At 36.9% G+C, this 15172-nt stretch overlaps 1 protein-coding gene across 1 annotated transcript in view; it reads right to left on the bottom strand.

Moving 5' to 3' along the window:
• The window catches only part of Akap6 (A-kinase anchoring protein 6), a 334863-nt gene that overhangs the window by 107709 nt on the left and 211982 nt on the right, over nucleotides 1-15172 (bottom strand). The window contains exon 9 of the mRNA XM_048362246.1: nucleotides 5833-5953. Within this exon, the coding sequence (XP_048218203.1) occupies nucleotides 5833-5953 (121 nt within the window). The remainder of the gene's footprint in view (nucleotides 1-5832; nucleotides 5954-15172) is intronic.

Genomic DNA, 15172 nt, shown 5'->3' with positions numbered 1-15172 from the left:
TTTGTACTTTTTAAAGCCTGTTAACCTCTTTTTCCATATACCTGTTATTTTAATTTACACATATGTGTTTTGCTTGATTAATTTTGTATTAACTAACTTTAATGCTTCTATTTCTCTCACTCTTCTAATAGTCTCCTCTTTTCCAACACATACTATTGATGTCCTCTTTTAATTAGTCCCACCTGGCCAAACTATTATCCAAAGGACTATCTTTTGGTAAGAGTTGCACTCTAAAATACTACCTGGCAAATGAGTCAAGAGAACTCTGAAGTAGTTCACGTGTTTGAAGCATCATGACATAAATTTGTTCACAGAATTATTTGGATTCAATTTTATTTTATTTTATTTTATTTATTTATTTTTTTGGCCAGTCCTGGGTCTTGGACTCAGGGCCTGAGCACTGTCCCTGGCTTCTTCCCGCTCAAGGCTAGCACTCTGCCACTTGAGCCACAGCGCCGCTTCTGGCCGTTTTCTGCATATGTGGTGCTGGGGAATCGAACCTAGGGCCTCGTGTATCCGAGGCAGGCACTCTTGCCACTAGGCTATATCCCCAGCCCCTCAATTTTATTTTTTTAAAAATCCTAAAAGAAAAGGTTTTCATATCTCAGTGTCAAAAATAAACTTAATTTTCTCAAAGGAAGCATTATGTTTATTATGGAAAATGGGAAGTTATGCAATTAAGCATATTTCTTGCTTTGCTTTCACTATGAGGACGTACAAAATAAAAATGTAAGGTCATTTTTATTAACCACGTGGGACTTTTTGGATTATGTGTTGGCACATTTTTATTTTAAAAGTGTTTCTTGAGATGGGGCTTCAGTATGTTGCTCCAGCTGACTCTGAACAACTATGCTCAAGTGATCACCTCACTTCAGCCTTTCCAGAAGCTGAGACTGCAGGCATGTCTGATCTTACCCAGCATACTGCTTTTGATTTCTAATCATTTTCATGTGGATGCTTATAAATAACCTCAAATCTTAGAAAGATAAAACTGAAAATAATAGTTCAGTAACGACTGTCTTACATGAAATGAATCGTCTTTTCCTCTGTATATGCAGGACATTTGGAACTAGGTACACTAATAGAGAGAGGTAAAGAAAACTTGCAGTGTCCCCATAAAATGCAGAATTAAGACAAAGTTAAATATAAAAAGTCAATAGGAGTTCTCTACAATTATAAAGGTCCCAGTGTGGTTGGTACTTATTTCACTTTGTTAAGCTTGAAGAGTTATTTTTAACTTCTGAGAAATCAAATAATTAGTATTTTATCAATGGGGAGCAACTAAGGTATTAACTCAAGGAACAAATCTACAAATTTAGTATCTTAGTGAGCTTCTTGCTATCTGAAACAACTGTAGTCCAATTGTAACTATCATCACAATACTTGGCAACTTCTGCCTTTGGCCCTTACATGAACCCTTGGACGCTGGAACTGCACATTAATAGGGATGCTTGCGAGCTCTGTGATCTGCCTTGTAGGTAGCACTGAATCATCAGTACTTTGTGCACAGGTCAGTGGCCCCAGACAGGACACACTTTTAAAGCACTACAAGTCAGCTGTGCCTCTGACCTGTACTGACTGCCGGGGAGGAGGGGACAGCAGTGACAGCAACAGCTGGAGAACAGCTCTCCAATCACTGAACTATTTCCAGGTCACTCAAGTCTATAAAATTTATAGGATGGGGAGGAAGTGATTGAGCTTCCAAAGCCCAAGAATAATTCCACCTTTGATCTGCAGAAATGAAAAAAAAATGGAGCTTTTCTTTTGCTAGTGGGTTTTAAATATTTCTCCATTAATAGTTAATGCACATGCCGACTAGCGGAGTGACAGCTCTGTGTGATTATGAATTCTGGCTTCGTAACTCTAGTCCAAATAGGAGCTGAACTTTCAAAATCACAGTGGTTACTTTTGACAAATTAAATTGTCCTACTTAGGAAGGTAGAAAGAATGAAGAGAGAAAGTGAGAGGGTAGAAGCAAATTCTCCTTGGAAGCAATTCTCAGACCAAGTTAGTAAAAAGGAGCAAGGACAATGTTTGTATTTCCTAGGTTGTCGATGTTGCCAGTGTTTACTAGAAAATAGGTAAGGAAGGTTCCTGCTTAGAGGTAAAACAAGACAGAGAGAGGAAAATAGGTAGATAGAGGAAATTATTGAGAGTATAGTTCATTGTCTTTAAACAAGAAGAAAATATATTCAAGGGAATGGTTAATTTTTAATAAGTATTAGCTTGCTCTCAAAACTCCATAGTTTAATATTAATTAGGTAGGAGTCTTAAAGTTATAAATATCTGAAAAATAACAAGAAATGATTTAAATTGAAAATGTACTACAGAGCGCATAGTAGAATTAATGTTTCTAAATTACAAAAGGTTGTATCAATGTATTCTTTGCCTATTTACACCAATGATTTTCCTTGTGTATTTTGCTGGCTTTCATAAAAATATCATAACTTCCCAACCCAGGAGGTTTGAGTAACGGATAAGCCGAGAGTATTTATCTCTATTTCCATTTCTAGAAGTTAAGGCTTAGTGACTTTTCTAGCAAATACCGAATATTAAAAGTGATAGGTAGTGCCAGTAAAGTAGTGGTCTCTACTGCTGCAAATGCTAGGTGGGCTGTACTCTCTCTTACTAGTAAAAAAAAAAAAGTCCTTACTATATTCTCTCTAAACTGATATTTCCAGATGTATACCATGGAGATCAACTTAGGACTACAGGAATGCATGAATATGAATCTCAGTGTAAAGATCGGTGCCAGGAAACTAGCTGGGTAATAAAATACCAAGAACCACACTGGGAATGAAAACAAATTTTCAAAAGAAATGATGGTAGAAATGTGAGTCAGCAAGAGTCCATAGTTTCCTGAAGTAGTACCACCACTCAAATGAAGACCTATTAGCTTCATTTCCATCCTTCAGTTTTTAAGGTTTTCTTTTTATGCTAGAGGTTGAACCCAGGTTTCACACATGCTAAGCAAGTGCTCTAAAATTAAGCTCTACCTCAGCCACTTCAAACTCTGAAAAGCATGCCATCAGCCAAATTCTGACAAGCAAGTACACAGAGTAGACAGCTACTCCCAAATTTTAAATTCAATTTTTAGTTTATATCAATTATAAATATACATATATATACAAATGCATATAAAATACAAATGTACCACATTTGTTTTGGTTCTGCCTAATATTTTGAGAAATAAAGACCATACAGATAGGTTAGTATAGACTGAAAATACTATGAAATGGGTTGCAGTCCTATTGTCACATGACTAAGGAACATGAATAGCAAATTTTTCATAGTGCAAAGGACAGTCCCACAAACTAATGAAAGTTGCTTGCTCCAAATATCAATGGTTCTCTTAACAACAATTGAAGATAAACAATAATATTTTGGAAGATAAACAAATACAAAAATGAAAGCTGATTAAGGTAGCTTTAGAGTGTTTAAAGCCTAACTCCAGGTGTCCCTGGCTCATGCCTGTAATCCTAGATACTCAGAAAACTGAGATACAAGGATTGGAGTTCAGAGCCAGATTGGGCAAAAAAGGCTGTGAGACTCTTATCTACAATTTACTACCAAAAAAAATCTGGAAGTAAAGCTGTGGCTCAAGTAGTAGAACACTAGCCTTAAGTATAAAGGCTCAGAGACAACTCCCAATCACTAAGTTCAAGGCCAAGAGTGGCACACAAAAATAATAATTGTAATAATAAAAATTTAAAAAGCCTGTTGTCCATTTGGGAAAACTTTACTACTTCAGGGATCATTTGGACCAATAAGCTACAAATACTACATTCCCCGTCAGTTGATTCCTGGAAACCAGATTAAAATGAAAGAATGTGGTATTGAAAACATTGACTTAATCTGGAAATCTCTATGAGATTTTGGGGGGAGACTTGAAACTAATTCACCCAAGTCCGTTTTTCTATTTCAGAAGCCACTCTTCTTTATAAATGACTTCTTATTAACTACCTTCAGAATTGCTTTGGAGGTTTCCAAACATGGAGAATAATTTGGGAGCTTGTGTAAAAGCCCTTACAGACCTATAGCATTTCTAACTCAATGTTTCATTTTCCTTCTAACCCAAATACAAAATATGAGTCATGAACTTAAAAACCACAGTATGAATTTTTTTAAATACTATAATCCAGAGCTATTGAGTAGGTGGAATAATGACCTTCAATATGCCAGGATGGGCATTCTCAGCAAAGCACTTACAAGGAAAAGAAGACTGCATGTTTTGTTCAATTATTTCCTATTAATTGTGATGTAAATTATATGGATGTGATTTTGACAAAGAATAGCACTGTTTCTAGAAAATAGTGGCTTATGTGCAAAATACAAATGCACCAAGAAGAAAAGAAGTGTTATTTGGCATCATGAGTACAATAAGTTCTGAGACAATGGTTCTGAAAGAAAACATTTTTCCATCACTAAATTAATATAGGTTTATAAGCAATTTTTACATTCTTCATCTTGACATGAAATGTGAAATCACCTAGCTTTAGTTACATTCGTTTGAGATTATTACTCTAACAATATGTTATGCTAGAAGATATATTGTATAGTCTTGTTAATGCAGATAGCTATCCATACAAGCAGCAGCTAAGAGTTAACAAACTGAATCAGTGATGGAAAGAATTCTTAAGAAAATAAAATGTCCCCATTTGCTGATTCCCTGGAGAGCTTATAACTTCTCTTAACTAAGATGATTCCTAGGAGACATTAATTAAACTCAACTAGATCCTCCAATATATCAACAGCTCTCTTTGCAGGATTAAAGACAAAATAATTGTTTTAAAAAGGTAAGTTGGAATGGTAAGAAGAAATGTCTTCTTAAAGAAGAAATCAGACAACTTTTATTTGACCTTGAATGTACTTTTTAATTCCATAAAAAAAATTTAAAAAGCTAGAGGGTAGTTGTTTCTTGTCATTATACTGTTGCTGATTCTGTGGTTAGTTATTAATTTTATTTTTTATGATTCACAATCTGCTCTTTGAAATATGCCATATGCTCAAAGCAATTCAAGGATGACAACTGTCAGAATTACTCCAATAAAAATTGCCTAAATGAGGAAGATTTACTGCACTCTGATATTTCAGTAGAAAGTCCCTCTTCCCTCCCCAGCAGCTTTTTCAGACACTATGAATTTGTAACCATTTTTTCACTCAAAATCAAATGGTTGTTTGGTAAGAACTTCTGAGACTACTGGTAAAGCACACTCGACTAAAGGTAATTACCAGACCTGAGAAACACTACAGATAGTTATCAGATAGCCTGCCTGCAATCAATACGTGAGTTCTAAGCCAGAGTTCTTAAATCATATGAAAATGTATTGACCTAATGTGACAATCTTTTCTTTATATCTCATTAATAAACTTTAACTTGGTCAAGCCCTGTACCCTGGCAGCAGCAATCCAAAATAAAGTAAATTCCTTTATTTTTCCCTCTAGGAAGATCTGCCAGGTGGATATAATCCACCTGAGTGTTTCAATCAAAACACATTTTGTTAAATGTTACCAGTCCACTTATCCTTCGTTTTGTTTCAGTCTATTTATTAATGCAGTTTTATTTAGCACTATTCATCTGAAAGATAAATCTTTGTCCTTCTATAGAATTACACCAAATAGAATGTGATAAAGGGAACTTTCTTGCAATTATGATGTCGGTACAGCCTGTCAGCACACAAGGGATGGAAATGAGTTTGGGGACAGGGAAGGGAATTCTAATAGACACCATGATATATACAATGAACACAAAGATATCCTGAGAGAGAGGGAGACTTGTCAGGCTAATCAGATCTTCCACAGCAAGGTAAAGGCAAGAAGAGTAGCTCTAACCTTGTAAAGATGCTGCTGCTGCTCCTCTGACATCATCAGGTCGTGGCTGTCCATCACAAGGGACTCCATGTCAATCAGCCAATCCCAGAGCTCCTGATATTCTGAATCAAAGTCCAGAAGCCTGAAGATAAGGGACAAAATGTATTATGCATAAATACAGTGTAGTTGTTAAAATCTCATATTAGAATAATATATTCTTGAAAACCCATGCTGTTCCTAGGTGAATACCTATAAAAAGAGAAGGGAAAAATTCTCCGTGTGGTTACACTGTGGGCAAAATAGGAACTCTAGGCTGTAACACTGTCACCTTGATTTTGAAAACATAACATGTAATTCCAAAGCTCTTACCTGAGACATATCATAGCCTTTTCCATTTGCTGTGCTTTCAGAACAAAACGACCAGACAACATCCTTGAAAAAGAGCATTGCCATTTAACAGACTGCAAAATGGAGGGTCAGTGATTTGTTGGAGGTTTCACAGTCTGGGATTTGGGATAAGAATAGCACTTTCAAATTTTGAACTGCTCTCTTGTCTAAAAGACTTCCTACATATATGATATCTCAGAAGATGTATGAGTAAAGTACTAATTTAACTAATTTTCTCTAGGATAATAAGAATGCACTCAAATCCAAAATATTATTTTCATTGGAGAATGACTCAATCATTTATCTTGTCCCTCTGCTGTCTATCTTCCTATCTCTGCAAACACATATCCTACATTTATTGTCATGGATGGGTAGTCCGCATTGCAGCTTAGCACTCAGAGATAGGCTTGAGTGACTCTGGTAAGCCAGTGAGAACCAGTGGCAGATCCAGTATTAGACAGGTGTTCCCCACAGACATGTAGGAAACAAAGGTAAGGACAGGAAGTCAAAACAATGAATCTTTGAATAGCCAGCAATCATTAAAATTCAAAGGAGGATCACTATGGTTTTCAACAAAATAAATCATTAGAATAAGGAGCTTAAAAGGATTAATGTGATTCTCTATTGAAAGCCTGGTGAATAAGTAAAGCCCAGATTCTTCTAAAACACTGTGATCAGAAAATGAAGGTGCAAGATGAAAAAGTATGACTTTGTCTTCTTTCCTCCATCATGCCCTCCCCCGGCCCCCCCTCCAACATATCCCTATAAAGAAATACTAGTTTTATCAAACTGTGACTGGGTAGTACTTATAAAACAGTGGTCTCAGGTATGAATATGGATTTATCAATTGAGAATTTTCTTGCTACCTTGTTCCTGTCTTTCTACATTAGATGACTTTCTAAGAACATGAATATCCGTTTATTAACTTATCATTTAATATTAATAGCTCTGTCAAAAAATTTAAGGTGTGGCTATTGATAAGGAGACTAGTTCTAGAACTTGTTTTATTTTAATTACTTTACCATGATTATAAAGATCCTTGATTAGGAACCTAAGTACCCAAGAGCAAGAACCATCACTGGCTAACATGTGGAAGTGATTAATCAGTGTTTACTGAATGTCAATTATGGGTATAGTTGGTGTTGTCAAAACCCTCAGTAGGGCTGTGGTGGCATTAGTGTTCATACGGGCATAACTCCTTGAAATGATTCAGTAGTTGGGGGAGGGCATTAAAATTCTGCATTTCTAACAAGGTTAGCAATGGTTTTAAGACCATGCTTTGAGACCATGCTTTCCAGTATACATGTGAAATCTGCACTAGTATTTGGTTGCAAAATGCTAAGACAAATAAAAATAAGACAAACATCCACTGTAACAGGAACAAATAAGCTACTGGGGGGTCTCTGTTAATTCTGTGCCTACTGGGAATAACAACTAAGTACTTGCTGACAGAAAAAAAAAATCCTAATCTATTTGGAGAAAAAGAAGGAAATGCAGGCCAGAATCCGACAAATACATCCTCTTTTCTCTTGGTCTTCTAAGACCCAGAAAGGATGCATGTGAGATAGATTGAAAAGAAGGCTGAGAGTACAGATATGTCCATTCCATTTCCTACTATGAACCTAAGAGGACATTGCCTTATGTGATATTTCCCCAGTGCAGTCAGAGACACAGAGGCAGAGAGAGACAGAGAGAAAATAGAGAGAGAGATACAGGGAGACAGAGGGACATCAAGACAGTAAGAAAGGGATAGAGAGCAATCTAGTTAAGATTCCCTTTGCTACTTTGTTCTCTAATCCCTCCCACCCCACAGACTAAAGGTTCCTGAAAACTGAACTGGTAAACTTGACAGAGGCATTGCCATGGTAACAAAGGTGCAGTCAACCCAAGGACAACTAGGTGAGCCTCTGAAGCCAGACCTTAGAGAGTTGTTAAGGCCAATGAAGGCTAAGATGAGGCTTAGTCAGCAAGAAATTCCACTAGGGCCTGACTATGCCAAGACATAACAAAAACTAGATGAGGGCTGGGGATATGGCCTAGTGGCAAGAGTGCCTGCCTCATATACATGAGGCCCTGGGTTCGATTCCCTAGCACCACATATACAGAAAATGGCCAGAAGTGGCGCTGTGGCTCAAGTGGCAGAGTGCTAGCCTTGAGCAAAAAGAAGCCAGGGACAGTGCTCAGGCCCTGAGTCCAAGCCCCAGGACTGGCAAAAATAAATAAATAAATAAATAAATAATTAAATAAAATGGACAAAAACTAGATGAGCCACAGCCATATGCGAGGGACAATAAGAAAATGTCCTGGATAAGACCCATTTTCAAGGAATTCAGGCAGCCTGTATCCAAACACGGTGTTAAGCCAGGGAACTCCATTGCACTCCAGAATCGCAAAGTCACAGAAACCTTTATGATGTGTGATCTATTTGTTAATATGTCATCTCAGAAAACAGAATGAAAAGGAATAAGAAATCTAAAAACCTGAACACTGATCTCAAGACACTATTCTTAAAAAGCCTATTCCCCAAAGGAACATTAAATAATTAGGGGAATATAAAGTGTTTAAGAGCTAGAACTCTTAAAGCAAATTTTTTCCGGTTTTCCAAAAAAGTATAAATATACAGTATGTTATAAACTACAAAGAGAAAAGAAAGACATTTGTTTTCCTTTTGCACATGTGTAGAATAGTAAAAAAAAAAAATCACTTTGATTATGGTTAAGCAATTTAAAGTCAGGGGATGAATTTATTATATTTGCATCCCCAGGGTCCAGTAGGACACCTCGAAAATGTGATTAATTGATTTATTAATAATGTAGTAACTTATTAACAATAAAATAGACAACTTTCAGCGAGCAAGGAATACTTCAGAAGAGAAGCATGAATAGAGATAAATAATATGAGATTACCAAAGCCACCAATGTAGTAGGGACAGACTTGTCCAGTCACTCTATAGATGAGGTTTTGCAGCTTCAACCTATGGTAATAATGCATTTGCTTGCTTAAGAGAATTATAGAGCTGGGGATGTGGCTTAGCAGCAGAGCGCTTGCCTACCATGCATGAAGCCCTGGGTTTGATTCCTCTGTACCACATACACAGAAAAAGCCAGAAGTGGAGCTGTGGCTTAAGTGGTAGAGTGCTGGCCTTGAGCAAAAGAAGCTCAGGGACAGCATGTAGGCCCTGAGTTCAAGCCCCCAGGACTGGCAAAAAAAAAAAGAGAGAGAGAGAAAAGAGAAAATTATATATTGTCCATGCACAACTAATCAGTTGCCTTCCTTGTCCTTACATTCTTCTCTTCTCTGCAGTGAAAGTTTAAGAAAATTTATAGGCAAAAGAATTGCTAATGGCTAGATTACAAATAAATAAAAATGTATGCGAGATAATAAAATGATTTAAACCAAGGAAACATCTTCCCTGGTTCTTTGCCATACTTTCTATATCTATTATATGCCACGTAGACCCATACATTGTATTCTAGTAAGAACACAATGAGAACCCAGTCCACACTGGAGACCTGTAAGAGGTAAATAAGCCTGACATAGACATTCACCATTTCTCTAGGCTATGCTCTTTTCATTATTAACATATTTGTGTTTGGCACTGGCTTTATTAGATACAACACTTTGAAAGATACAAGGCTTTGTTAGTAAATTCATTGGCAATATATTCTGTTTCATTGGTGTAGAATCAGTGTTCCAAAAACAAATTAGCACAAAATACTGATATGGAAAACAGAAAGAAACTTTATTGTTATTTGAGGTGGTGGGGTTTGAACTTAGGATTCATTTCTTGAGCCATTCTCATCAGCCTTTTTTGTTTTGATTATTTAGATAGAGTCTTAGGGGCTCGGAACGTGGCTTAGCAGTCCAGAACTTGCCTTTCATGCATGAAGCTCTGGGTTCCATTCCTCAGCACCACATAAACAGAAAAAGCCAGAAGTGGTGCTGTGGCTCAAGAGGTAGAGTGCTAGCCTTGAGCAAAAAGAAGCCAGGAACAGTGCTCAGGCCCTGTGTTCAAGCCCCACGACTGGCCAAAAAAAAAAAAAAAAGGGTTCCTTGCTAAGGTCTTACTTACATGATATTCCTATTCAAGTCATGACAGGTTCATGCCACTGCACCCGTTCTTTCTGGTGAGATGGAGTCTCCACTTTACCTCAATGAGCAATCCTCCCAATTTCAGCCTCCAAAGTGGCGAGGATTATAAACAGGAGCTACCATGCCATACCAATTTTAACACTGCCCATATGGTATTATTAACAAACTTGGAAATGGCCTGAGATATTTCCAAATGTAGTAAAACCAAATATACAGTTTTGGAGAAAATCAGAAATACATCATTGATTTCTGTGTTGATTTTATAAAAGCATTTGAAATAGCACAACTTTATGTATACATTATTTTACACTGTTTCTTAGATAAAGAAGCTGTTCACTTTTTATGTTCATATCGTCTGCAAAGGTAATTAGTTTCAAGTTATTTTATATAAGACAATATCCTGTAGGCAAAGAGCCAGGAAAGCTATGTAGGTAAGCCATATAGTAGTGAGTCTGTGAAAGGTACCATACAATTAGTTAACAGCTCTATACCCTTAAATAATATGCTAAGTCTATCAGCTGAATTCAGAACCAGATTCATTTCTCAGATTTCTAGTCTGTTTTTAGAAGGGAGAAAGTTGGTAGAAATTGTGGGAAATACCTCAGGCTCTTCAGGGATTACATTCTTATGGGCATATGAAGTACTCTTTTGAAGGTGTTGTCCCTATAAAATTTTTCTTTGTAATTATGCTTGGGTTTATTATAGCAACCCATTTACTTTCTCTGTGTAATCTTCTTGATTGTAAACAGGTTTGAAAATATACCTTTATATTACTCTATGAATATTTACATTCTTTATGAAAGTCTAAGTAAGCATTATGTCACTTAACTTTTCATATTTTTCCATTAAATTGTCATAGGCTCACAATAGAAGGGGGGGGAAAGGTGTGTTTTCTGTTTGTTTCTCAGTGCTAGCTATCTAGATAAGGGAACGCTTGCGCTTTTTAGGCAAGTGATCCACCACTGAGCTGTATCCCCAGATCCAAGAATTAGACGTATTGTTGTAGGTATAATATTCCCACTTTAGAAAGCTTAATCATAAAATGCAGAAGTCTTCTAATTCAAAGTCACTTTTGTTAGATAAATGTAGAACTATAAGAGTATTTTATAATCTAAGTAAGTAATAGAGAAAGAGACAAAGCCATAGACTGTAATATTTTATTAAAAAATTTTTATCTTATTTTTGCTAGTCCTGGGGCTAGAACTGAGGACCTGGCCATTGTGCCTGAGTTTCATTTTGTGCAAGACTGGTGCTCTAGCACTTGAGCCACAGAGCTACTTTCAGGTTTTGCTGAGTGGTTTATAGGAGATAAGAGTCTCACGGATTTACCTGCCTGGGCTGGCTTCAAACTGCGATCCTCAGATCTCAGTCAGGCTCCTGAGTAGCTAGGATTTCAGTCATTGAGCCACCAGCGCCTGGCTCTGTGTGTGTGTGTGTGTGTGTGTGTGTGTGTGTGTGTGTGTGTGTGTGTGTCAATTTGAAGTTTGGGTTAAAACTATTGTGGCTGACTGTCAAAAGCACTTTCTAGCATCTTGTCCCCCATTCTACTCAGTTCATTAAAAAAAAAAATCCTATTAAGCTTATTTAGCATCATTTTTCTGCAGACTGGATGACAATATATTATTTGTGAAGTCAGAATAGTTAAAGAAGTAACTCTTCCTCCATTTCCTGGTGGGTATTATATTTCACTAAGTGTTTAATGCATAAATGCATTCAGCCTTTGGTATTTAAAGTGAGCATCATTAACTCAACATTTCAACTTAAACTTTGCTTAAACGATAAAGTTTTACCCAAGTGAAATCAATAGCAGGTGTGTGTGAATATATGAGGTTTCAGCTTGACCCACAAAGGAATTTCAATTAAAACACACAACCAAATTAAGAAATCATCAAAATAGAGGAAATTTTCATTAAAAATAAATAACACTAAAAAGCTGTCCTGGCTTTTCTACCATAGGCATATACCTGTATATAATATACATAGATGTCTTTTGTATACTTAATGGTTCATTTTGTACTAACACATCTAAAGTCATCAGACTGGCTCCTGAAATACCACCTTGCCTATACTGGGATTTCTATTAAATGATCCAATTTTCCTAGCTTCTTTAGCATATTGATTCCTTCCCCAAATATTCACTAAGTATTCACTGTTCACATTATTTGAGCATTGAAGTTTGCCTCTGATTTTCACAAAAAGGCACTAAAGGAAGTGGTAACAAAATCTTTCAAAAATATAGTTTTAAGTTTTCTTGAAAAAAAAGACATAATATTTCTGAATTTCCCATCATCCTCTACAACATGTGGCATGTAAGCACAAAAGGGAGACTCAGAAGTGGCACCTAGTCCAATCATAATATCATTAAAGAATAAAATTTAGCCTTCCAGACACGGCATCTGATGTGCACAGTTGCATGCAGAATCCCTCTCCACTCTAAACACATTAAAGTGTGGACACTAATTTAGTATTTTGAATGAAAATGCATGAGCAAGTTCCTCATGAGAAAAAGAAGGCTGATTTTGCCATTAATAAATAAAGGGAATATGGAGTCCTTTCCAGCAGTAATTTTTTCAATTATATATGTATAAAAATATACATAAATATATACATATACACCCATCCATATACATATAAAATGCAAATTAAAAAGAATCAAACCTACAAATGTGGTAATAACTGGTCCTACTTTCTCATAGACAAACATCTAACTGTGAAATAAAAGATATAAAGCACTTAGAAAATCCATACATTGTAACACATCAGTTTTACCCATAAAATTAGAAGCATCAATCTGAATTACTGGGTCTCTTTAGGTGATTCTGTTAGGCTGTCACGAAGTCACATTTTTACCAAATGTTTTTAGATTAAATTCAGGAATAATTTCTAATTCAAGGATTCAGAATGATTTTTTGTGAATAGTTGGAAAAGGCAATGAGGAGACTGTCTTTCCAAAGACAAAGTAAGAGGGTTTTTTGTAATTAGAGAGGAAAAAAAAACCCTTTCTTACATTATCACTTGTGTTAAGAAGGTCCTCAGGCTAGGTGTTCCTGGCTCATGCCTGTAATCAAAGCTACTTGGAAGTATGAGATCTGAGGACCACAGTTTGAAGCCAGCCCAGGCAGGAAAGTCCTTGAGACTCTTATCTCAAATTAACAGCTAAAAATTCAGAAGTGGAGCTGTGGCTCAAGTGATAGAGCATGAGCCTTGGTAAAGAAAATCTGAGGAACAATGCCCAGGCTCTGAGTTCAGGCCCCAGGATCAATACACACACACACACACACACACACACACACACACACACACACACACACACACACGTGTATGTGGAAGTCCAGGATCCAGACCTGCTGCTGCAGGTTTGGGATGAGCAGCTCACCCTTTGGCAAAATAACTGTCTTACTCTAGGTTGTACTACTTTTCCAAGATGTCATAGGCAATAGAGAATATCTACCTTTGAGTTCTGGCAAGAAAAAAAATGAAGTCTTTGTTGTCCAATCTCTAACAAAAGCATGGAAGTGAAGTAATGTGCAGAGTTCTTTCACTAGGACTTTATTTCTTCTACTGAAGCTGACCCTGCACCAAAAGTACTACATTCATTCTAGAAAGTTTTTGTTACTTAAAGAACTGCTTTTGCTAAATTTTGCTTAGCTATCACTTCTGCAGCCTACATTAAAAAATATCTGTCATGGGAATTTGATTTCTCTCCTAGAGATGCAACATCCCAGATATCTCACTTTCCCTTAAAGAACTACAAGAGAGAGGTGGGGTGTTGTTCAGTGGCAAATTATTTGCCTAGCATGTGCAAGAGCTTAAATTTAATCCCCAACACCACATAAAACACAAGCAATACACATATAAGAAAAAAGACTTTAAAAGAAATACCTCTTGGGTCTCAATGGCTAAAAATTTGCTCCACATGATATATACTATATTTTAATTTTAGGTCCATATGACACCTTTTTTTTTTTTTTTTTGCCAGTCCTGGGCCTTAGACTCAGGGTCTGAGCACTGTCCCTGGCTTCTTTTTGCTCAAAGCTAGCACTCTGCCACTTGAGCCACAGTGCCACTTCTGGCTGTTTTCTATATATGTGGTGCTGGGGAATCGAACCCTGGGCTTCATGTGTACGAGGCGAGCACTCTTGCCACTAGGCCATATTCCCAGCCCTGATGATGCCTTCTTGAAAGCATGCATGCAGTAAGAACTTTAAAGCTTTCTTACAACTATTTTTGCCTAAATCACTTCAGTCAAATATCCATTCTTTTTTATTGTTAATATTTTTGTAAACTGGGGCTGGAGATATGGCCTAGTGGCAAGAGCACTTGCCTCGTATACATGAAGCCCTCGGTTCAATTCCCCAGAACCACATATACAGAAAATGGCCAGAAGTGGTGCTGCAGCTCAAGTGGCAGAGTGCTAGCCTTGAGCAAAAAGAAGCCAGGGACAGTGCTCAGGCCCTGAGTCCAAGGCCCAGGACTGGCAAAAAAAAAAATTGTAAACTGATTCAAATCATTTGCAAAAGTATATGGGAAAACAATGAGGAAATATTAAAAAGTTAAGATCTGTACAGTAAAATGTGGTAGATTAGGTTTTTCCTAAGCAGATTTCATCATGAGTTACTACTTCTCTCCCTCTTCAAAGTGTCCCATCAACTAACTTACAACCCAGCAATTCCACTCCTGGACATTTACTGCAAAGATTACAAGCCAGGATACAGTGAAGCCACCAGCACAACCATGTTTATTGCAGCACGAGTTACCAGAGACTTGGTATGAAATTAGCCCAGATGCCCCTCAGTGGAGGTAAATATACATAATGGAATTTTACTCATCCATTAGAAAGAGTGATATTGGTGGGCTGGGAATATGGCCTAGTGGCAAGAGT

The sequence above is a fragment of the Perognathus longimembris genome, chromosome 14 (assembly GCF_023159225.1).
Source record: "Perognathus longimembris pacificus isolate PPM17 chromosome 14, ASM2315922v1, whole genome shotgun sequence".
In the NCBI taxonomy this organism is placed as follows: domain Eukaryota; kingdom Metazoa; phylum Chordata; class Mammalia; order Rodentia; family Heteromyidae; genus Perognathus; species Perognathus longimembris.
Note: the sequence above shows the minus strand (reverse complement) of the source record. Positions and strands in the feature narration are given on the sequence as shown.